This window comes from Danio rerio, chromosome 10 (genome assembly GCF_052040795.2).
Source record: "Danio rerio strain M-AB ecotype USA chromosome 10, GRCz13ab, whole genome shotgun sequence".
In the NCBI taxonomy this organism is placed as follows: Eukaryota; Metazoa; Chordata; class Actinopteri; order Cypriniformes; family Danionidae; genus Danio; species Danio rerio.
The window spans coordinates 31,853,432-31,879,041 of NC_141030.1; the positions used below are offsets into that span (position 1 = coordinate 31,853,432).

At 32.9% G+C, this 25,610-nt stretch overlaps 1 protein-coding gene across 1 annotated transcript; it reads right to left on the minus strand.

Moving 5' to 3' along the window:
• Window positions 1-27: 27 nt before the first annotated feature.
• rps6kb1a (ribosomal protein S6 kinase B1a) lies at window positions 28-24,637 on the minus strand. Its single transcript, XM_087270893.1, has 15 exons — window positions 24,416-24,637; window positions 22,099-22,142; window positions 21,893-22,010; window positions 19,977-20,045; window positions 18,450-18,597; window positions 15,666-15,723; window positions 14,173-14,273; window positions 13,969-14,059; window positions 13,358-13,448; window positions 9,713-9,820; window positions 9,557-9,619; window positions 9,378-9,455; window positions 9,162-9,269; window positions 5,303-5,415; window positions 28-3,487 (listed from the first exon to the last, which is right to left on the minus strand). The coding sequence occupies exons 1-15, from the start codon at window positions 24,485-24,487 to the stop codon at window positions 3,229-3,231; spliced, it is 1,521 nt and encodes a 506-aa protein (XP_087127019.1). The 5' UTR covers window positions 24,488-24,637; the 3' UTR covers window positions 28-3,228.
• Between the last annotated feature and the right edge of the window lie 973 nt (window positions 24,638-25,610).

Sequence of the window (25,610 nt, forward strand, 5' to 3'; positions counted from 1 at the left end):
TACTTTCCCAGCAAATCCAACAGTGACTTGATAAATACTCTCAAACTTTATTGATTGTGTAAAATTCACCAGGGATTGAGTTCAAATGATTTTCAAAACAAACATTAGCAATCACAGAACACCAGATTACTCATTACACACAATCTCTTCATTCAATACTTCAAACCAGGGGTGTCCATACTCAGTTCTGGAGGGCCGATGTCCTGCTGATTTTAGTTTCGATCCCAATTAAACACACCCGAACCAGCTAATCAAGCTCTTTCTAGGTATACTAGAAACTTCCACCAAGTGTGTTAAAAGAAGTTGGACACTGCAGGACACTGGCCCACCAGGACTGAAATTGGACACCCCTGCTTTAAACCATTAAGCTTGTTTTAAGCCCAAAAGTTACACTGTCTGACAGCATTTCTAATAATCATTTTTACCAGCAGGTTAGTGCAGATTTATCGCCAACACCTAATGATTTTCAAGACCAGATTCAGTTCGGCACTTTCTGAAGCTCAATTACACACTACATTACATTTTTATAGGACCATATTGAGATTTAACACTTAGCACCAAGTTTACGTCTTAATATTCCAATGTGACTGCAACAGTCAGCAGCAGACCATTTAAGAGGTTTTAAACCCAGTCTTGCGGTAAAAATAACGACAGACTGTCAAATAAAGTGATACACGAAGCCATTTAGGACACATTACGAACCTCTTTCGTCCAGCCAGCATTACGTCGTTTTAGCAAACGGTCAATAACAGCGTACAAAAATGCAAAAAGCAATGCTTCCATGGTCAAAGTACCGATAATGAGGCGATTTAATTAAGCTGCTGGTCAAAGGCCTTCATATGACGCCATTACAGAGTGTTAATCACCACAGCATTGCAGGCTGTTGTTTATCAGTAGGCACTGTATTTGACAGCTTAAGATGTTCAAAATCTTGCTTTCTGTGCATAGTGAGTTCGGCAATTATTGGCTTGATGGAGACTGCTGCAAAGTCTATACAATTCAGTCAGAGCAATGGCCTCCTAATGTACAACCACAAATACAATCAACATGACGGAAATGGTAATCGGGGATGTGAAGTTAACATCACTTTCAATCAGTGAGTAACAATGTCACAACAGAACACCGTTTTAATGGAGAAAACCATCCTTTTTATGCTTCCTTTGGAAAAAGGGGATGCTAAATGCAGTTTTACTGATGAGGATGTTAAGTTATGAATATAACAGCAGTTTGACCAACACAGGAATGCCTGTGATAAAGTATAAACGACGGCTTTTGTCTGAAGAAAGCTTTCTTGCATGTAAAAGAATCCATATTCAGCGCCAACTGGTTTAAAGTCTCACATCATCACACTTTTTTTGTATCTATTGTAATTATATCACAAGAAAAGAGCACCAACAATCATGAATAATGTATATGATATATACAGCAATCAAATACTGATGTAGTTTTTTTGTTTTGTTTTATTATGCTTAAACATTCTGGATTTCCCCTCCACCACAGATTTCCACACTTCTATAACCCAGTAGATATTTGTTTCCCTTATATAGTGTATGTACATTCTGAAATATATTAAAAATCACAATATTTTTAAAGTCCTTGAGAAAAATAAAACTATATTTTTTGGACTCCCAACGCCACCATAGAAAGAAGCACAGTATAATACAAATTAAAAGAGGGTGTTTTGTTTTTGCGTTCGAATCCAGCAAAATCCTGAACAACATTCTTGACTGTGGTGATTAAATAATTTGCATAGTTTACAAAAACAAATGGCACATGAAGAGAAAAATAAAATCAAAACACACAATTTAAGGAGAAAAAAATGAATAAATTATGAATTACTGGTTACAGAAAGGATTTTAGATCTGATACCTTACTGTATTTAATACTAAGGGTGACGCTGAAAAGTGAATATACACTTTGTTTCACCCATATTTTCCACAAAAGTGTAACAGCATATTAATATCTGGATGTGGCTGGGAGGTATTTATACACTTGATGTTTATTTTTCTTGTGTTCTCTGCTATTTTTAGGTATTCTTTGGTCAGAATGATGCATTCTGGAAACTAAAGTACATGTCAGACAGCTGATTTGGAAAAAATAATGCTAAAAAAACAGTGATTTGACTGTTGCAGGTAAATGCAAGGTAGATTCATACTCAAATGTATGAATTTTAAATGTAATCAAGAACAGAAGTGTTTTGAAATCATTCAACACAGAAAAGAGCAAAATACTAAAGAAAAAAACAGCTTATATCATAGTTGGTAGCTTCAGCTAACACCACTCGGGAATTAAATCACAAATCAAATTCCGCTTTAATATACAAAGAATCTTCTCTTATTCCTTTTAAGGGATAATTCATGCAAATAATAATAATAGCAATAATAAATGGCTGTTGATTTATTCTCCTTCAGGCCATCTAAGCCCTTTTTCTCTTCAGTATGACATTAAAGGTGATGTTTTGCTGAAACTGAGGTCATAAAATGCAAGCTAGGGATTATCTACACTTTGAGAGTCAGAAAAACACATGCAGGCAATACCTGTGACTCCTGATGATGCACTGAAGCCATATAAAAGTGAAACAATTGGTCTGTGCAAGAAATTAAAGGTAAGAATGTAGTAAATAATGTCCAGTTTCTCGCTCATATTCTCTTCAGAAGTCTTCACTGTGTCATGGGAGTCTGTGAGTGTTTGTTTAATTTTGCCTGTAAATGTTTTCTCAACTCTCAAAGTGCTGACAGTCGTTGACATTGTCATTTAATCAACAACCAATAAACAGTTTCAGCTAAAAATGTTCCTTAATATTCTACTGAAGAAAAAAAAAAGACGTCTTGTGGAAAAGTAAATTAAAAGCCAAATTTTTCCATCGACTCTGTAATAAAAAAAAATTCCTATTGCAAAAAAAAAAAAAAATCACAATTACAAAGCAGCCCAATCTCAGAGCAAACGTCAAATATAGATCAGAAGATATTATGATTTTCTCGCTTTTTTTTTTAAGCATGAGCATAAATTATAAAGAATAAACCGTTAATATCATGCTCGGGGGTCACCTGACGAGCAAAACTGGTCTCTGTGTTTTTCGTTGCAAGCAGCATTTGGATCAACAAAACCCTGAACAAGCTCTGCATGCTTGTGTGAGGTGGCAAGTATTTATGAGATTGAAACAGGGTGCAGAAAGGCATTCTGGGCAATCAAACTAATTCCTAAAGTGCAAAACTCAAAAGTCGTTCATCAAAGCTTCATCTTCAAATGCTTGGGTCTTCTGCCGCCCACTGGATGAGGTTGTTTCATGAAGGATCCGGTGTTGGAACCCAGTGGTTTTTTGATAGGGAGCGGGGCCGAGGCCTCCATGTTGCTGCTCATGTCCATCTGCTCCACATTAGACGCCTGCTTTGCTGCTCCAGTGGGCGGCAGGAGAGAGGAGGAGGTGGTCACTTCTGGGAAAAGTGGACCTCGAGACCAACCGTCTTCCACTTCAGCCTTCAACGGGCTGGAAAAAGCAAGTATGGCGTTATGGATCTTTGTTTGTGCACTTGACCTGATGAGCATGTTGTAGCATGCAGAAGCTTAGACTTGGTCCTCATTTTTGGTCGACATTGTAAAAGTGATCAACTAAATCAATGGCATTCTCTACTAAAAGACCACAGGACTGGGAATTGGTACATATTTAAATTTTTGGTTTTGGTATACAGTGATCCCTTGCAATAACGTGGTTGACTTTCCACGGCCTCGCAGTTTTTTTTTTTATGTAATTTGACATGCTTTTTTCTTCAGTGCATTGTGTTCTGTCACCTGACTGGCTGTTGACCACTGTCAATCACTATCAAAGGCACCTGTGGTGCACCCAAAAGGCAGAGGAAGATGCTAATCATCGCAGAAAAAGTACATGCTAAAGGAAGGTAGAACTTATGCGGATGTAGGACGCCATTACAGAATAAATAAATGAAGATCAAATGGTTTTGCTCTTTAGTTTTATTCTATAATACTGCACTTATTTTTCTACAAGGTTTTAAACTTTGAGAGTTTTAAGCAAGAGAGAAAAGTGTGAAAATGTTAATGTCTGCCTGAGAGAAGTGTATAAAGTGTAAAATAGGGGGTTTTACAGCCCAAAATATCTATAATAACTGTAAAAAATAAAGTGGAATACTTTGTGGATTTCACATATTGCAGGCTATTTTTAGAACGTAACTAATTCAAAACGGTTCAATATCCTCCATTTGTTTCCCACACAGAATCTCCGCATGCAGCAATCCCCAGATTCTTAGAGCATTTATATTGATTCAGTTCTTAAATTAATTTCAGTAATATTATTGACTAATATGAAAATGTTGATATAAATTATTTACAGTACAGTTTGTAAAGTAATATTAGTCTTTTAGTAGATCTATTACATAAGAGACTTGCTTTGTTTACAAGGTAGGTTTTGTTTTTGTTTTATATTAAGTTTTAGTTACTCTCAAATTCCGCATAAATGTGTGGATATTTTTTACAATATGACCATATGACTTCCATAGTATGTTTTTGGATGTCAATGGCTAGCTTTTTCAAAAGTCGAGAACAAAGACACAAATAAAGGTTTGGAACTATTTTAAGGTGAGTAAATATTAATAGTAAATTTAAACTACTTTAAAGTTACTTTAAAGTAACAATGCATTTTCTTTTATTTGCTTTTTATTTGTTTTAGATGAGCTAAAAACCAGTATGGATGCACAATATTTATAGGAAGGATAATTTATTGAGCAAAATGGGTAAACAGTTACGTAACTTTTATTGCATTCACATTCATTACTTTTTTATTCAAGCAGCCAATGCTAAATTTGTGACCTTAGACCCTGGTTAAGGCTTTTATACAATGATAAAGAAGATCAAAACTCTCAGAAATGTTTATTATAGTTTAGCCAGAGCTGCTAAAATATCAGGTTGGATTTTTTATTTTCTTGGCTGCACAAACTGCAGATAATATGAACATTATAATATAAAAATACGAACTTATTGATTATATTTTTTAATCTATTAAAATTATTCAAAAGGACTTGATCTGAATTGGTTAAAATCTTTCAGCGTGCAACCATAACAACCAGTTCATAAATCTAAGTTGTTTATCTCATCAAACTGAATCCAGAGATTAACTTTAGAGTGAAAGATCAAATATAAAAGTGGAAGATCATAATTGATTAAATCCTTTTTATTATCAATATTTTTCCCCCCAAATAATCCATATTATTTTTTCCCAGCCCTACAAGATCATAAAACCAAACACCTAAACAGAGTAAAACCTCCGTGGAATGAGTAAACAACAGATTACCTCACTGGTGTTCTTGGGCTTCCCAGAACCTTGCGAGGTGACCGGGATTTTGGCTCAAAAGTGAACTTTTCTTTGATGTTTTCCAGCACAGATGGAGCTATGTATGTAAAGCCCTGAGGAAAGACGACATCCGAGAAGAGATTAAATATAAAAAAAAAGTGTTTGGGTTGACAAAATAAAGAAAATAGCAGAGTGTAGAGGATATGCAATTATGACGACGCAAAAAAAAAAAAAGGTCTGGAAAACACAGTTAAACAGTAATAATACAGACCAGATGACAGACATTATCCCTTTCTCGTAAATGTGTCTCGAAAAATAACTAATTTACCACATGTACAATGATGACACACACTCAAAATGTAGGTCGGGAGACAGAAATTGATCTCACATGCATTCTTGAGGGCTCTACATGGCATGCTGATGGTAATTAAGATCAAATGGTGTATAAACAAATTTTGAGACCTCCTCCAAGATACTTTTGGGTTACAGTGTCATGTATGGCAAGGCCTTGGTGGGGCATTATATTGTTCTGTTTTTCTAAAGACAGGGTTTCCACAGGTGTTACCAAGTCAAACTTAAGACTTTTTTATAACCCTTTTAAGACTATTAAGAATGAAATTTCAGACTTATATAGGGCTAAATGCTACACTGCAAAAACTCTTTACTAGATTTTTTTTTCTTTTTTCTAGTCCAACTGTCTAAAAATTCTTAAAACGAGAAGCATTTTCTAGACAAGCAAGTCTTGTTTTAAGAAATAATATGCTAAAATTAAGTGAGTGTTTCCTTAAAATGGCGTAAGCAAAACAATCTTGTTTTTTCTTTTGACATAAAAATTTTTTGCTCACCAAATTGGCAGATTGTTTTGTTTGTTTTAAGGAAAAACTCACTTAATTTTGGCATATTATTTTTGATAAATATATTTCTTTAAAAAAATCAAAGCAAGAAAAGCATTTTTTGCAGTTTAAGGATTTTTCTTAACTTTCTTACATTTTTTGTCACATTTTTTAAATAATGTATCAAATCAAGCAGACCCTTTTTTGTTAATCAACTTAAAAAAAAACTCTTTAAAACTTTAATAAACTAAATGTACAATAGATTGTTATAATATTAGCTATAAATACAGTTTTGCAAAAAGTGTTATTGAGATGTAATGAGTTTTTAAATTTAAGTAATTTAAGAATTAATTCACATATAAAGAAATTTAAGTCTTAATTTGACTTAAACTCTTTAAAACGTACATAAACTAAATGTGTGCACAACTGACTGTTATAATATTAGCTATAAATAGTTTTGCACAAAATTTTATTGAGCTGTATTTTTGGTAATTGGATGTGTGTTGGATCTGTTGGGTAGCTTTACGTAAACAAAGAAAAATTATGACCTGTTTAAAATGATTTAAGATGTACAATACACCATTTCATTGAATTTAAGACTTTTTAAGACCCCGCGGACACCCTGTAAAGCACATATTGTTTACATTTATGAAGAAAATCTGTTATCATTATGCATGTAGTATGTGTAACATTAAATGAGATAAATAAGCATCCATCTGTTAAAATATAATTCTATAGGGAAACAAATTAGAGAATTTTTTTTTTTAATTCTGAAAACTATTAAATCTGTTCCCTTATTTTAAAATAAAAAAATATTGTCATTTTAAAGAATAACTGACAACTGGTCAAAATAATAATAAAAAAGTACTGTGTTTAATATATTTAGATTCTTTTTTACAACACACAATACCAGTGTTTTGACTTTAGATCAGTTAAAAAAGGCAATACTTGGTGGAATTACCCTAATTTTCAATCACAACAAACTAAAAAAAAACAAACACTACAGTTTAAAGTTTGAAGTGATTAAAATGTTTTAAAAGAAATAAATAATGCATAAAGTTGATTAAAAGTAACAGTAAGAAATGGAATGTTTGGACGATAATAAATGCTAGAAATGTGAACAAATACTTCCATGCTTTATGCCAGTGTACTAAGATTCAACCTTTTTGGGAACCTGTGTTAAGACATTTAGATGAAGGCCTGGGATTTAATATTCCCCTCTCACCCAGGATATGTCTTTTAGGTGATAAAACTGAGGTTCCACATATTGAGTTACGAGTTCTCCCTTTTAACTGTTGGCATAACTACAGCAGCATGTATAATACTGAGGTTTTGGAAAGACAATGCTCTTTACTTAAATTATGAATGGAATTAATGACTGAGAATGTGTCGTTAGCCCAAATGAATGGCAGTCATAAGTAGGGTTTCTACAGGTTAAATTTAAGACATTTAAAGACATTTTTAAGACCATTATGAATTAAATTTTAGACTTATCTAGCATTAGCATTAGCTAAATGCTAAGGATTTTGTCGAATGGCTCAGTTGGAAAAAAATCTTTATTTGCCCTATCAAACTTTTTTTTAATTAATTGAATAAATGCAATAATATTTGAGTTAAATCTGAGTTAAATATTTTAAATATTGTGTCAAAGCAAGCAAGCTCTATTTGTATACATACACATTATTTCAACATAACCTTTCTTAAATATATATGTATATATATATATATATATATATATATATATATATATATATATATATATATATATATATATATATATATATATATATATATATATATATATATATATATTAATGTTTTGAAGGTTTAAAAAAACTATAAAAAACTATGTATGCACAACAATCTGTCCAGGTCAGCTTCCTCAGCAGTAAATAAAGGAAATGAATTCAACCATCATGGTAAATAGAGTTAAACAAAAAGTTAAAAGTTTTATTGAAATGGATTGTTGGTGAGTGGATGGGTGTTAATGGCCTTGATTGGGTAGCTATACATGGACAAAGGAAAATTAAGACCTGTTAAAAAAAGATTTAAGACCCACAACACATAATGTGAGTAGGTTTAGGACGTTTTAAGGCCTACAATTTTGTTTTTGAGATTTAAGACATTTAAAGACACACTGATAAGAAAGTTGATCTATGGGAGAATTTCATTTCTTCACCTAAACAACAAACGTGTTTACCCTGTTGTGCTCTTTAGTATCATCTTTATGCATCTGTTACTGTTTTCCTAATTATTTTTTCTAATTTTTTAACAGTTTATTTTTCTAAACTGTGAAAAAAAATGTGTGCATTTTGTATGGTACTGCATGTTATATTAAGAGGAAACCAATAAAAACTACATTTTCCAAAAAATAAAAAAATAACAGTAAGGACCATTAAATTGAGGTGAAACGGTGGTGCAGTGGAAATCACTGTCACCTCACAGCAAGAAGGTTGCTGGTTTGAGCGCCAGCTGGGTCAGTTGGCATTTCTGCGTGGAGTTTGTATGTTCTCCCCATGTAGTGTATGCGTGTATGTCATGCTCCTCCAGGTTGGGGGTTGACCATTGGGCTAACAACCCAGTTCATAAAAACTAGATGCTACCAAACACCAACATGGTGAGGCTAAATATCAACTTCAATATAAAATGGCCCTGGGAGTAAGTAGGTTAGGACAATTAAATTGCTACAAATTATTTAAATTTCAAGTTTTCCATATTTCTTGGGAAACAAATTAGCACGTTAGAAACATTTATGAAGAATTATGTGACTCTGAAGACTGGAGAATTTATGTAGAATATTCAAATTCATCATCATGGAAATAAATCAAATTTGAAAATGTTTAGAAATAGAAAACATCACAGTTTAACTACATCTTTGATCTAATATACACATCCTACTCCTCAAATCCATTCAAGATAAATGATCTGATGATTGCACAAACATAAATGCAACTCAGCTGGAGACACGACAGAGGTATAGTGTCGACACAAAGATAAATTTAGCCTAAAAAGTACCACAGACTCACCAGGAAGACTTGGTTGTCGCTTTCACTGAGCTTCGTGTCATCAGGGCTGTCCACGGGAGTCTGACTAGTGAACTTTGAGTCAAACTGGCTAACATCATCTGCGGATTGCTGCAAAAACATATATCTGTGAGGCAATGTGATCCAACACAACATATTACAACATACACAACACATGACTATTAGCAATAAGAGAAATCTGCAGAGAGTTGATCCTACCAAAAAGGGTTTGAATGGAGGATCAATTTTGAATGCCAGCAGATCATCCCAGTTTATGTGTCTGAAGAAAGAGTGGCGCTAAAAACAAATACTCTTTTAAAAATACAGAACACTCCATTATATATGTAAATGTCAGGTATGCATGATTAATAGATTCAAAGTATCAGAAAAGCAGATACCTGGATGTCTAGAACATCTCTAGGACTTGCTCCAATCCGTACCGATGCATTTCTCTTCAGCAACTGGATGCAAAAAGCACGCACACACACAAACTCAGTTTAATTAAGCAATAAGACTGAATATCTCGCTAAAGCTAATTGACTCAAGACTTTTACCTTTTTGAGGAGGTCTCGAGCCTCTTGGGTGAGGTACGGTGGAAGGTTTAGTTTGCACTTCAGGATTTTGTCAATGGTCTTTTTCCGATTCTCCGCTGTGAACGGCGGCTGAAAGTAAAAGGGTTTAAATTTTAAGAGCATGCAGTTCCGGGTAAACTTAAGTTTGTATTCCCTGTACAACTCCTTGAGATATTTAAAATATTCATAATAAAGCTTACTTTGTTTTTACCCCTTGTGTGCTGTCAGGATTGTTTTCATCTACTCTGGGCTGATTTTAACTTCTACTTTGCCCACAAGTTTCTTTGCGTTTCAGCAAATGGTACGATTTTTGACACATATTTTGGGTAAATGCTTTGAAAATGTTCAAAAAGTTAACACATTCTGGGGAAATTGACTACTCTTTCGTTATGTTAGTGGTTGTTTTTGCCCCGTTGACTTCCATTATAATGACACTATTTGATTGCAAAGCCATGACACCCTACAATCATGCATGCGTCCTTGTTGCGAAGAGACAAAAATTTTTATTTTTTGCTGTTGATCATCTGTTGCAGTACAAAAAAAATTAAGTTTCTGGCTTTTATCTTGAGTATAGTGTGTGTCTGTTACTGTGAGACCTTTCCTTCCCACTTACCTTGATATGTCAGAGAGAATCTAAATAAGCACCCCGGCTCTCAGGGCAAAGTAATCATAATAAGTATATTTATATACGCACACTATAATTTGTTGTTTTAATCCATAGAACTCTATATAAAAGCAAGACTTTTTTGCCCAGGCCTATTTAAAGGTTTAATGGTGCCAACTGATGATCAACAGTAAAAATGACAAATTTTACCTCTTCCCAACAGGGAAAACCACCAACAATCAAAAATGCATGATTATATGGTGTCAAGACTTTGGAATAAAAAAATATCAATATAATGGAAGTCAATGGGGCATAAACAGCCACGACTTCAGCCATGACTTCTCCCATAGAAATATGTAATCCCAAAGCATAGAAAATTCATTTTAAAATTCTTCACAAAATATACCCAGTCAATGCATTTATCTCAGAATTAACTGATATTGCAGATACTTGCTCTCTCTGTCAGGAAAGTGAGGAAACTTTCACTCACGTGTTTTTTTACATTTAAAATCTCACAAAAGTTTTGGTCAGATTTACATAATTATTTGAATAAATCACAATCAAAAAAACAAATCTTTAAAATGAAAGATATTAATTGTTATTATTCTAGTCCCAAAAATAAAAATGAAGAATATATTTATATATTTGTTTTTATATTATATGCGAAATTCTTTATCCACAAACAAAAATGTCTTAAATCCTCTCCCTCATTTGCACATTTTTTTAATTGAAATTGATTCCTTGCTTAAAGGTATACGTTTATCTAACAACAATTTTGCAAGTTAACAGAAACTTATGAAAATATCATGCTTCCAGTAAGTTAGTTTTTGATGCTTTGTGTTTTTTCATTTATTTTTGTACTTCCCCTTTCTTGATTTCATTCTCTTTTTTTCTTTTCTATTTCTTATCTGTTACTTATTGTTATCACTTTGTAACTGTAGGTACTTGTATTCCAGTCTCTTACAGATTACTTCCAGGTTTATATTGTACATTTCTTCTTTCCTAAATAAAAGTTTGTTAAAAAAAATAAACAAAGAAATAAAGAATAAGAAATGAATAAACAGCCACTAACATAACGAAAAGGTAGTCAATTTGAACAATACGCAAGAGTTAAATATGTCTCAATCGAAGGAAGTTATAATTTCCTCTGCTCTCAACAAGAACAAACATTGGCACTACTTGAATCTATATGGGCTAAATATTTCAAAATTACATTTTTAGTACATAAGCACGATTAGTAAGAAAAATGTTCAACACTGAACCCCGACACTAAACAGGCATGTGATCAGCCGAGGACAAAAAAGAAGGAAGACGAAGTAATTTTATAATCTTGCATATTGTCAGCAGCTTTGTCACATTATTGGACTACACAATATCATTATGTTATATAAAGAGTAGCCTAGGTAGGTCTACAATTACATCCCTAAAAGACGTCTGTAATGATGCAGGTTGTCTGCTGTGATGACGATGAAGACACTCACAGCCTTCTTTGCTCTTATTTATTTACCAAAGGTGTCCCTTAGTAGAAGGTTTGGGAGGAGTAACCCCTTAAATAGACTAGTGGATTAAATGTCAAATATGCACATACAAGTACTCTGTTCAGACGTCTTCACCTTTTTTGTCATCATGTTGAGCAACTTTAAATTTGTATCTAAATTATTTAAATTAACTGTTTGAACAAGATTACATCAATGTTATTTTGGGTTTAGGCAGGCAAAATGGTGTGTCACTGAGGTCAGAAATAAGGTTGACAACTATTTGCAAAATCTCTGTCAATAGATTAACTCATCAGGGATTATCTCTGATAAATTTACACATATCGTTGTCATGCATTTTAAAGTCTCTTCCATGTCTAGCGATAATGTGCAGGTCTGTCTTCATGTCTTCATAAACTGAAAACTGGAGTTGATTGTGAATAGCAGCAGGTTTTGATTAGATTTTTTTTTTATTTAAGGGTTTTATACGAATGCCTAAAGGCAAACCTGTACCTTTCTGTTTGCGTTAAAAAGTATCTTTGCCACAGGTACAGTGGCCTAAAACAACCTTTGAAAAGGTCAAGGTGTGTGTATATTATTTTTATCATCATCATTTAATACAAATTTAAAATTATGTTTCTACAGTTTCTGACTGGATTTGTTAGGCATGTGTTTGAGTGAAATAATAATATTTGTTTAACTCTATAAAGGTCTAATAACATTTCTTATAAAATTGCAAATTAGAAAAAATGCCATTTAGAAGATTTTGTTCTCAGAAAATAACCAAAAAAGGTTAATTTGTAGTGAATATAAAGTTCCTAACATTTCTAAAGCTAAAACACATGCTTTTGTCTTGTCTACTTTGATATTTTATGCAACAACAAAAAAATAATACAAACAAAAATTATGTTTTTTACGCAAATATGACTTTAAAACGTAAATCTAGCCAAAATATACATTAAAATAGAAATGTCATTTTTAGACTAAAGGAACTGAATTTTAAATTGAATGAATAATGGTCACACTTTTTAGGTACAATTCTCACTAGTAATAAACCATTAGCTAAGTCTTTCAGCTCAATAAACTACTAATTAGCTGCTTATTAATAGCTAGTAAGGTATTATTTGGATTTATTGGGTAGGATTAGGGATGTAGAACAGTTTTGGAAGTACTAATAAACAATCAATATCTTAATAATAGCATGTCAATAAGCCAATAGTTAATATTGGGAATTAGTACTTCAAATAAAGTGTTACCAGACTAGTTAACAATAATACTATTTTTATATTTCTGATCAAATAAATGCTTTGGTGAGCCTAAGAGACTTCTACAAAACATTTATAACAATTTTACCAACCCAAACGATATTTTTTAATGGTAAAACACAGATATTCTATAAATGTTTTCAAAATACTGTACAGTTAAATCTATATGCCTGTATTTACCCACAGATAGAATCCACAATTTATTGACCTAATTTATTCCATCATGTCAAACATTAATACAGCAGCAAGAAATCAGAGAGCAGACGTGAGATCAGAAACTCACAGCTCCTGTTAGCATGTCATACATCAGAGCTCCCAGGCTCCACCAGTCCACAGCTCGGTTATGGCCACTTCTGGTGAGGATTTCTGGTGCCCTGAAAGAGGGAGAGGAACAGAGAAACAAAGAGAGAGACCAAAATTAATGCACAGAGAGAGAAAAGGCCAGCAAACCAGCCATTTTGTTTTGTGCTGCTGTCTTTTTTTTTTTTTTTTTTTTTTTTTACTTAGACCCAACTGACACCAGAGGCCCCAAATGGGCCTTCAGCAGACGTGATTGATGGAGGCTCTGACCTCGATGAACTGCACTTTTAAAGAAAACATAACATCAAGAAGGAGAATTTTCCGTCTCATTTAAATTGAAGATCAAAGTAACATAAACATAATCAATATGTGAACTTGTTTTTACATCGGCTAGCTAGTTATTGACATTCTAGAAGTGATAGACCATTTTGAGGGATGTAAACAAAAACAATGATCCCAATGTATTTCCTGTTTTACATTTTTTTTTATTTCTATAGCTTTTGAGCTAATAACGTTATGATAGCTGTTTAACATGACCACATTGAAAGGGTCTATAGTGGTATAATGAACTTGTTGAACTGGGTTTGTACATACATGTACTCTATGGTTCCACAGAAGGTGTGTGTGACGGTACCATCGTGGATCGACTCCTTACAAAGTCCGAAGTCTGTCAGCTTGACATGACCTGAGAGGAGAATAAAGTGAGCGCATTCAGAAATTGAAAACTCTGTGATGCGAGCTGAGTGTTTGGCTGTCTGTCTGGGATAAAAGGACGGACGTGAGTGTGTGTATAATTACCGTTGTAATTTAGCATGATGTTCTCTGGTTTAAGATCCCTGTAGATGATGCCCTTCTGATGAAGGTGACCTAAGGCCAGGGAAATCTCTGCCAGGTAAAAGCTGGAAGTTGATTTATAAAAAACATGAAGAAAAAAATAATAGATCCAAAATGATTCATTGATAATTTATGTAATTAATGTTTGAATAAATTAAGCAATACAAAATCAATTTTATTCTATGCAAGTAATCTTTAAAATATAACGCAAAATAAAATCAACATAAAAAATAAAAAATTTACCTAACAACTAACAATCAAGAACTTATGAACAATCAATGTAAACAAAGATTAATAAATACTGTATTGCATGTATTGTTCATTGATTGTTTATGTTAGTAAATACATTAACTAATACAACCTTATTGTAAAGTTTAAAGTGTTTCTATATATAGACATATGCACACATACATACACTATGTACTGTATATGTATACACACACACATACATATACACTAGTGTTGTAACAGAACACAAATCTCACGGTTGGGATCACACTACAGTTTTTGAGTCACGGATCGAACTATTTTTCGGATCAGCAAAATTGGGAGGAGACAAATGTCATTTGCTTTTCATTTAGACAAAATTATTACTGCAAAAATCTTTGGTTTTAACAAACAGAACTTAGAACCTGTAATTTTAATAAAAATAAAATCAAAAAAGAACCAGCTGAAAAAAAGGAAAACAAATCAATACAAAAAAATGATCTTTGCTACTGTTGCTGATAATGCTAAATATAGAACGCCAGCAGTATATACAGTATATAGAAAGGTGTATCATTTTTGAAAACCTATTCAGTGACATAATTTTGATGGTTGTTTTTTCACCACCCATTGGTTACACAACGTAATTGCTACAACATTCACCAGCATCAAGTTCCATTAAATTTTAATCTTTACCATTAACATCAGTGTTTATATCAGAACTGTAAACTGTTCCGCCAGTACTTCTGTGTTACTTAATTATTTGTAACTAACTGAAAAAGAGTAAAAACTGAATCTCTCTTGCTTAAACAGATTTGAAAACAGTGATTTGAAGGTTTAATAAAAGTATGCAAATCATTATCATTTATCATTTATGTTGTGCAGGTTTGAATTGAGATCACAATCTTTTAATGTTTAATTGTGCAGCTTTACACTTAAAGTAGTAATGCAGGCTAAACAAACAGTAACAGAAAACACCTTTCCTTAATAACCTAAGCATTTAGGTCCCATCACAACTTTTTCCATCATCATATTTTACAGGGAAGCCAAAATGCTTTCATACATGTAATTTGAATGACGCTGGAGGTGATCGCTCTGCATTTGTTATAAATGTTGGATTAACCTACAAGTTCAAAAAAATGTTACAACCCTCCCGCACAAGATCAGTGTTTACACACAAAACAGACATCCGACAAGTCATCCTGACCCTGGAACGATCAATATTCTGATAAGAGTAATAAGGGCTCACTCACCAGGCCGTGTCCTCCAAGAAGATTCCCTCTCTCTCCAGCTGCATGAACAGCTCTCCACCTGTTACACAAACAACAACCTCATTCCATATACTTTCTCTAAAAGCAAGTCCTATGTTATGCAACTGTGCAAATTCACATTTATATACATGTTTATTTTTTGCACCCAAACCTGAAATACATACAGAGGACAATATTAGACAACTACAAAACCCAAAATGTTAAGGTAACTCAAACTTGTATGAGGAAACCAATTGCAACAAACTATTTAAGCTCAAAAACTAATCTTAATGAGTACTGTGAACTTAATCCACTTGAGTAAACGGAGCAATTTGAGCACAGTAAAACCCAATAAATGAAGAGAACTCAAACCGTTTGAGGAAACCGATTGCAACAAACCATTTGAGTAAAAAAAAAAAAAAAATGATTTAAATGAGTACTGTGAACTTACTCCATTTAAGTTGAAGAAATTAGATATTTAAGTAACTTATTACCTTTAACACTGAGTTCAAAGTTCTTTTCAAATGAGTAGAATTAACTTTCAGTCAATTTGGAGTGGGCTGTTGGGTTTTACAGTGTATGAACATTGTTGCAGCTACTAATAGGGAATACTAGGCAATATGACAAAGATGTCATATCATGATATTTCCATGAAATTTCCAAAGCAATTTTTTCAGTTTCCCATTACATTTTTCTTAACTATTTTAATAATATTAGAACTTAATTTGTTTTTTTTTTCTTTTTTATTAATTTGCAAAATAACTAGTAAAATATTATATATGGTCAAAAACACTAATTAGAAATTAGTTATAAAAAATATTGCGTTTTACAATGTATTTGAAAATGAATTACATTTTTTAACTGGAAGGCAATTTATATTGTGTTCAACTGCAAATAATCTCATATCCTGCTGATGATATATATAGATATATCTCACAATAGATTATATGTTTCTGTAACTTTAATCAATTAATAGTAAGCAGTGGGGACAGTGAGTACTGAACACATCATGTTTTTTTCTTGGCAATAATATTTCTGAAGGAGCTGTTGACATAAAAATTAACCCGGATTTTGGAAAATCCCAAACAATACAAACATAAAAACAAAACAAAGGAAAGAAATCTGAAAAATGAGTTATGGGTAATAACAATGGAATGGAGAAAGTACTGAACTACTGAAACATTTAATACTTGATATAAAAGGCTTTTCAGTGATGGCAGCTTAAAGACTTAAAGTTGTGATTTTTTTCACAGACTTCAAAAAAATTAATCTTGATGGTTCTGTGGGTCTCGACTATCAAATATGATCTTTAATTTGTGTTTTATATTGGATTCAAGTCAGGTAATTGGCTGAGCCATTTTACAGCTTTATTTTCTTTCTTTGAAACCATTTGAGAGTTTCCATTGCTGTGTTTTGGAACATTGTCTCGCTGAAATGTCCACCCTGGTTTCATCTTCATCATCCTGATAATATAGATGTTGGACTGAAGCAGCTAATATTCATTTACAGTGACGAAGGGCAGAGGGTTGCTGAAGAACTTTTAAGAGATTATAGCTGTTCTCTCGGCTTTCACTGCCTTTCTGCACCTCCAATTCTTCATGTGTTCAATACTTTTCCCTGCGTAATTTCATCTTATTACACAAAACTTAATTTGTAAACTAATTAGATTTGTTTTCTTTGCATGTATGAATGTTGTCTTTGGTTGTTATCAACATCCGGTGAAAATTTCTAATTAGATTAGATTTAGATTAGATTTAACTTTATTGTCATCACACATGTACAAGTACAATGCAACGAAATGCAGTTTAGGTCTAACTAGCAGTGCAATAGCAGCAAGTGCAGGATACAGAAATAAGTTATAAAGTGCAGTTATAGAAAAACTATGGTGATATTTACAGATGGATGTACTATGAACATTATATACAGGTTGGATAAGCTATGAGCAGATTTACAATATATGAATATATGTGCAGGTTGCTATTAATAATCAGTAGTGTGCAGATAGATAAACATGATTACAAGTGTATATGTTACAATATATGAATATATGTACAGGGATAGATGAACATGATTACAAGTGTATATGTAACAATATATGAATATATGTACAGGTTGCTATTAATAATCAGTAGTATGCAGATAAATAAGCATGATTACAAGTGTATATTTATAGTGGGTGTGTACATAATTACAGATGTCCATATGCAGTGGTTATGTACAGTTCAATAAGTAAACAGTTCAATGTGGTGCAGTGAATGTGCAAATTCTTAAATGTGCAAATGTTAAACAGTGCAGTTATTGAGTTTAAGTTAGAGGAGAGTGGGGGGTGTATTGGGGGGGCAAAAGAGTCAGTGGGGGGCAATTTTGTAGTGCTACAATATTGCTAAATATATTAACAGCACCTTTAGAAATATGTTTTCTGAGACAAATGATGACATGTTCAAATGTACTCATTTATATCCAATTCTTTTTCTTACTTAAGTCAGAATCTCAGAACCTTGAATTTTTGATTCAAGATGTAGAAATATAAAATAAATAAAAAGGTAAGCCCAACATAAAATACAACCAAATAAAATGCAAAAAGTAAACAATGTACTTTTAAATCCTGAAAAGTTATTACAGTAAACAATGAATATTTTAGCACTACAAAATAAAAAAGACCATAATATGAAAATATTAACTTTTTATTTCATCCAGACGAGAGATATATATATATATAGCCATATTGCACAGCCCTAACTACTAATGTATTTTTGCCCAATTAGCTGCTGAAAATGTTAAACTCACCACTGAGGTACTCCAGGATGAGATAAAGTTTTTCTCCTGTCTGAAAGGCATATATAAGGTCCACAATGAAGGGATGCTTAACTTCCTCCAGGATGCTCCTTTCTGCTTTAGTGTGAGCAGTGTCTTTTGCATTGCGTACAATCATGGCCTGTTGAAACAGATAAAAGCAACAGAATTCAAGCTTTAAGATATGATGTGTGGAAACTCACACTTGTGTTGTAACTCCTCTAATCAGCGCTCTAAACTCATCAGGTTGGTGTCATTAATGCTATTGTTGCAATAAATAAACGTGTAAATCAAATTCAGGAATGGAATCTAAACCATTTTAATCACACAAACCGCAAGGAGCAATGCAGCAAAGGTCTCATAATGATTAAACCGTGTCCACTGCCTTAATGTTTGCTCTTCTTGTTACCAACTGTAGTTTAAAAGTTATTTAAGCTATAATTGCACTCAATGAAGAGGCCAATATATGCTTATAGTAACAGAGCAGCATCCTGGTGGAAGATATTTATAGTCTATGATAATATTATAATTGTTGTTTGAAGGTTGTGTGAGCAGACATTGTTGAGCGTGTCACTCATATCACAACAAAACACATTGAGAATTCATGAAGAAGCCTATAAGAAGAATTCTTAAACTTAAGTTAAAATCTACCCTGAATGAGCTTGTTTTTTATTTAATAACATGATATATGCTTTAGTAATATTAAAGATATTTTCCCCTCTGTAACTTTCCCTAAGTATATGAGCGTGGTTGCAAATGTGTTAATGATTATATTCAAAAACAATTATCATCGAGGAGGTCACATTTTAGACAGTGTTTACATTTCCGTTTTAATAATGAAAACACAGCAGTCAACATTTGAAGAGGACCATCATCTTTTATCAAGGTTGTCTACAAAATTTTGAACAATACCCATTCTTGTTTTGAAAAACCTTTTTTGATCCACTTCAGATGTGGACTACAGTAGTTCCAACACACTTGTGTTTATTTCCTGTATTAACCCATTTTTAATAAAAAATTATTGATTGTATAAATTAGGTCAATTAATAATGACTGTCTGCCACAGATTGGCAGTTTTAGTGTCATATTTATCCATGTAAAATTGGTCTTGGTCAGCTAACATTGCATTGTATTCATAGTGTTATGATAACATTTTGTGTTACTGTGTGTCTTTTGTTTTGATCAATAGTGTCAAAATAAATAATTGATTGTATTATTAACCCTTTAAAGGGCATTTTGAGTGTTACTAGGAGTTTAAACAAGACTTTTAAGAACGTTTTAGCCTTTATAAAATACATTGCAATTTACCCTTGTACAAAAAGATAAAAAGAAACATTTTAGCAGCTGATGTGAAAAAGAAAAACACTAAAACACTACTGGCACTGTTTACATGTCATGAATCCTTAAAACATTTTTCACCCACCTGTAGCAAACCACACTAATAAAACCTGTTAAACAGCAGAACCAGCCCAGGCTGACTTAAATTATCATGAATATGGGGAAAAATGTGCAGGGCAATACCTTCTTCAGGACCTTCATGGCAAATATCTTCCCAGAAGCTGCCCCGGCAACCTTGCGAACTTGGAAAACCTGTTTTAACACAACAACAGAAAAAATGACACAAACAAAACAAATGACGCTAACCCAAACAAAAGACTGGTAGAAATGGCTTGGTCTTGTACAATTATTTACAAAAAATAAATCTACAAACAAACTCTTGAACTAATCAAATCTTTGTGTTTTTGTTTCTTTGCATATTTACAGCATCTCTTACATCGGCATGAATAACATTAAAAATTGTTTTTTAAGGATCAAATCAGCATATTAGCAGGATTTCTGAAAGATCAAGTGACAATGAAAACTGGAGTAATGCCTTCAAGACGATTTACAAATAAATGACTTTTTTCTTTAGTAAAAATCTGTTCTTTTAAGAATAATTTGCAATCAGCATTGTGTGTAATTATTTACAATGTAACTAGGTACTAAGGTTGCACAGTTTACCGGTACTATGGCAGTATCATGATACTATGGCTCCAAAATACTGGCAGTGCCACTGTAGTTTGTAAACGGTAGCATTGTCATTAACAGTCTGTCTACAGTACATAATGTTGCATGTGGAAAAAAAATTTCACATGTTTGTGCAACAATAGACCATTTTATTTTAATAGTGTATGGAGTCTTCTAAGGTTACAAAACTGTGTAGAATTCATGCCTTATATGGTAGCCTATTGCATATTTACTGATGCTTCAGTTCAAATTTAAATCCCTTCATTGCTGCTCATGTCAATATGATTTAATAGCTACAACAACCGTGACAATCTCTTAAAAAGAACACCTCACAATGGGAAATTTTGAATTACTTTGGATTACCTGATAAGACTGAAAAAAAATTTAGGTAAAAAGACGTGCAAATGATTTTTGCTCAGTAATAAGGGAATATTTAATTTATTCAAGTAGGCCTATTATAACAAATAAAATATAGTATTTATGACATTTTTCTTTAATTCATGGATTTGAGTAATGAATTACAGTAACGCAATACTACTGGGTATCACGATACTTCAGCTGATATAGTATTATGACATGAATGAATGGTATCGTGACTACGTTACAAGGTACTGTAGTAAAATTACTTTATTCACAGAAAAATGTAAAGCAAGGAATTACTGTTACAGTTTTAGGTTATTTAATGGATTACTTAGTGTATTTCCTTTAAAACTGCAAAAAACGGTTCTGTATGAATGAATTCAAAGAAATTGTATTTAAAGTAATTGTATTTAATTGTATTTAAATTAAATTTGCATAATTATTAAATTTCTAAAGCAAAAAATTACATTTATCAGGATAATCGTGCATGCTTAAATAATGAACGGAGTAAAAAATAAATGACAATATGTAGTATTTATGAAATATGGTGTCATTGCTTTGAACGTTTCATGTTTTCTAAAAGTTTTTTTTTTCCTTTTTGCAGAATAATTCTGTTTGTTGGCTGAATAATGTCATGTTTGTTATTAAATGCTTAAGTATAACACTTTAACAAAGCTAAAATGCCATATATAACTCTGATTTAAAGAATTATAATGATTTTATTTAAGGATTGAGATTTATAGAGATGTTGAACAGTATTTAGTCAAGAAATTCAAATACTCATTAAGTAATTTAATTACTTTTCAGACATTTTATTTAGACAAGTAAATTAAATACAACTGTAATGATGTAATTAGTAATTACTTATGTTTAAATGTAACTTTCCCAACACTGTTTACAATAGAACTATTTATACAGTATGTTTCTTTAAATAAATGCAGTTTTGTTGAGAACAAGAGAATGTTTGAACTACAGCTTTCAACTGTTATTTTCTGGCCAACATTGTGTGTCCAAAATACATGCTGTATTTTGGTCACATGCAGGAGGCAAACACTGCTAGTCTTGCTTACCTTTCCATATCCACCTTTACCCAAAACACGAAGCAACTCAAAACACTCTGGACGAATCTTCTCAGTTCCTTGATTTACGCTGTCTTCAGAGATCTCAAACTTCTCACAATCTTCCATACTGCTCCAAAACATTCAAACAGAGATATTTAATTGTGGATAAGAGATACAAAGGATATAATTTAGTTTGTCCACTTTGACATACTCACAACTCAAAACCGCTGCACTGGTCTATATATTCATTAATCTTGGCCTGTGGACAAAAAAAAGGAAAACTTGTTTTGTGATTTTAGTAGGTTTACAGAGATTTTTTTACGTGCACTGCAGCTTTTTACCAAATGCACACAGTGTGCAGATCTGACAAAGCTATTTAAGCTCAATCTATAGCAGTGACTGATGCGTACTGGCTCTCCTGCACCAGACAGAGTATCAAGGTCACTGATCGGCTGTTATCACATTACAGGACCCAGTCTAACAATAGTGAGAGTGTCTGACCAATGCAACTCAGACCTGCAATGGATATTTAATGTTTTCTTTTTGTTTCAGTGGCAATGCAAGTGCACAGCGGGCCTGAAACTTTCACACACACACAAAAAAAACACGTGTCAAACACTAAACCCCATTGATTATGCAATCAATGAGGTTTAGTGTTTCAAATCAAGTTTAAAGGGACGATACTTCAAAAAAAAAAAGAAAAAACAATATGTTACTTTATAACCCTCTAGTCATCCTAAATGTAGGTGACTTATTTTCTTGTTTAGAACATAAATTTTCATTGGTCTTTGGTGATTGATAAAACACAATTCAGTGGCTACTGGCACTTTTGACTCCAAGAAATAAATATATATATATATATATATATATATATATATATATATATATATATATATATATATATATATATATATAATAGAGCAATTCCATGCAAATGTCAACCTTACCATAAAAAAAATTGCATTTCCACCAAAATATCAAAACCTGCATTTTTTTTGTGTGTAAGCAAGTATTTTACAGTGATTTAAAAATACTAAAAATTTTCACTGTTAATGTTTTCAAATGATAAATTTGATTAACCAAAATCACACAAGTGCCAATTTTACGTTGGTCACATCCATTACAAAGCTTTTTCCTCATAAATGTAAAAAAAAAAGTCAAATAAAATAAAATCAATCGTTTTTGTTCTATAGTGAGCCGACTCTTATGCTTTTGATTACCATTGTTTCTTTTGGGTTGTGCAGTTTAATTCACAGAATTTCTACAAAGTACGCTGTATTCTGTAAACTCACAGACTATTTTGGACACATCCATAACAAATGTTTATTTCCTCATTTAAAATATAAAAAATGTTTACAGATTGATATTTTTCTGATCCCTTAACTCTGTGGTTGGAAGTTTTTACAATATAAAGCGATGTTTTAATATACCCTTAAGAAATACTTTCTCTGTGAATTTATGTTTTGAGATTTTACCACAAATGTCACATCCATAATGCTGGAAATGCTCAATAATAAAATTACCAGCAATTCAGCAAGACACACTGATGTCTGTCTAATGAAGCAAACCGGTAATAATATGTGTGAAACTGATTATTCAGACATTATTATCAGTCATCCACAGCCTTGGGTGTGTTCATGACAGCTTCCTATCAGGTACTGTAATATTGCATTTGCTTGTCAAAACTCATGTGTAAGTTAACAAAGTTTGTTTACAACTACATGATACAGGTTGCTGGATTTAAGAAAAGCACAGATAGTACAATTCTGATGAACAATACGGTATATTTCCTCCCTCTTATAATTGTAAACAAACCGTCAGCTCCTGTGAGTTAGTGAACAATTGTTTTGCTTTGCAACAAAACATTGTCATGAAAGCACACATGATTGTTGGCTGAGGTTGTAGATTAGAAAATGTTCTAAACAATGTTTGTTCTTGAACAGATTAGCAATTTGCTTTATGAGACAGTGTATATTTGGTGACCACAATTTTGTTTTGCATCTATATGTTTATCTTGACTTTCAAAGTTTCAGGTTTCTGAAAAGAAGGCTTGTTGTTGTTTTTTTAAGCTGTCTCAGTTAATCAATAACGTGCTGACCAGCTATTCTGTCCTAACTAATCAGCTGGTAGTTAACATTATATCTGATATGACTAACTTTAGCTAGTGGATGGTTTGTTGCCGTTTCAAGATCCACCATCTTAATAACCAGCCTGAACCAGCTAATATCCAGATTAGACCAGCCAAAAACCTTAAATCTTTAGCTTTAAAACATGATTAAGAAGAGATTAGTGGACTATTCTAAGCTTTTTCAGACACACCATTGTAACTTGGGTTTAATGTGTTGGACTAACGTTAATTGAGTGATAACTTGTCAATTATATAATAGCCGACCACGGTACTGTCACACTTTACCATAGTACAGCCATAGCACTTTTAAGCCGTGCTTTTAAAACGGTAAGGTGTTGGCTCTATTCTCAGGCCGGTTCAGTCAATGCGGAAAATCTGAAACGAGCCGGTTAACGGGTACATACCCCGTCGGAGAGCTCCTCATCTGACACGTTGTCCTCCGGCGGGTCCAAATCGATATCAAACACCCCAGCCATGGCCACAGTCTCCTTAGACTCTCCAATACCCGAATTAAGACGAATCCCGACGCCTCATGATCCAGCACGACTCACCGACGCCATAACCGGCTCCGGTACGCAACGTTCCCCAACGGAGATCAACTACCGGTAAACGTAAATCAGAATGTCACAGGGCGTCAGTGCGCATGCTCAGAAATATGTAAAACAAAAGTCAACAAACAGATTGACCATTTTAATCAAACAAACACACGAATGTGTTGCTTTTTACTCCGACAGATTCAAAGTCGAGGTAAGAGTGTGTTAAATATAACGTTAGACACACGTCATTTTGGGTGTTTAGGAAGCTGGTTTTAGGTGTAGTACCACTGAGTTACCAATAGATGTCGACAAAAGACTGGATAATGTTTTGATTGCGTCCATAGCTCCGAACAACTTGTCATGACTTTCAGACAGTTATTGCACAATCGGTCTTGTGATCCTGTGTTTTAAAATAGGTACGACAATAAAATTGTGTACTCTCTATATTAGAATTGTTAGAATTAATAGTTCATATCAGTCAAGTGTGCGATTCTATTTTAATCAGTTTAGAAGTGCTGGCATTCAACAATAGGCTAACGTAGACTAACCATGTTCCGTACACTTTTCGCTATTCAGCGCACTCAAACGACGACTCCTCCGTCATTGAAAGCCAGATAAGCATGCTTGTGTGTTCATTCTCTGGGGGAATACCTATTGCACAATACAAATCTTGATTGATGTCTTTTGGACCAGTAGTTTTTGAGAAAAGATGGGATAAGTACCGCCTTCGCATGTGTACGGAAGATGATAGGTATTAACGGTGTTCCGTAAACGACTAAAATAGTGTTCCGTACAGGGCGCATAACTTTAATTTACTGGCAAAAATGGGCATTGTTTGAAGTCTTATTAAAATCTTATGTCAGAATATACTATTATTGTGTTTAACTTGAAGTTAATGATATATTAAATAACTCTTTTATGAAAGTTTTAAATAAAATAGCTTCAAAATCATTTACTTTTTTATATCATGTTTATTTTATTACAGCATGACAATTTAAAATATTAAAACAATAAATTCATGCACATTGAAGCTAACTTGACTGACCTTTTATGAATATAAACA

Bases quoted from the DNA above. Each gene is read 5' to 3' on its own strand.
- rps6kb1a (XM_087270893.1), bottom strand. From the start codon at position 24,487: ATGGCTGGGGTGTTTGATATCGATTTGGACCCGCCGGAGGACAACGTG. The intron at 9,620-9,712 runs GTAAAAGTCTTG...TTTTGCATCCAG, and splicing joins CTCGAGACCTCCTCAAAAAG to TTGCTGAAGAGAAATGCATC. The intron at 9,270-9,377 runs GTAGGATCAACT...ATGTTTTTGCAG, and splicing joins CTCCATTCAAACCCTTTTTG to CAATCCGCAGATGATGTTAG.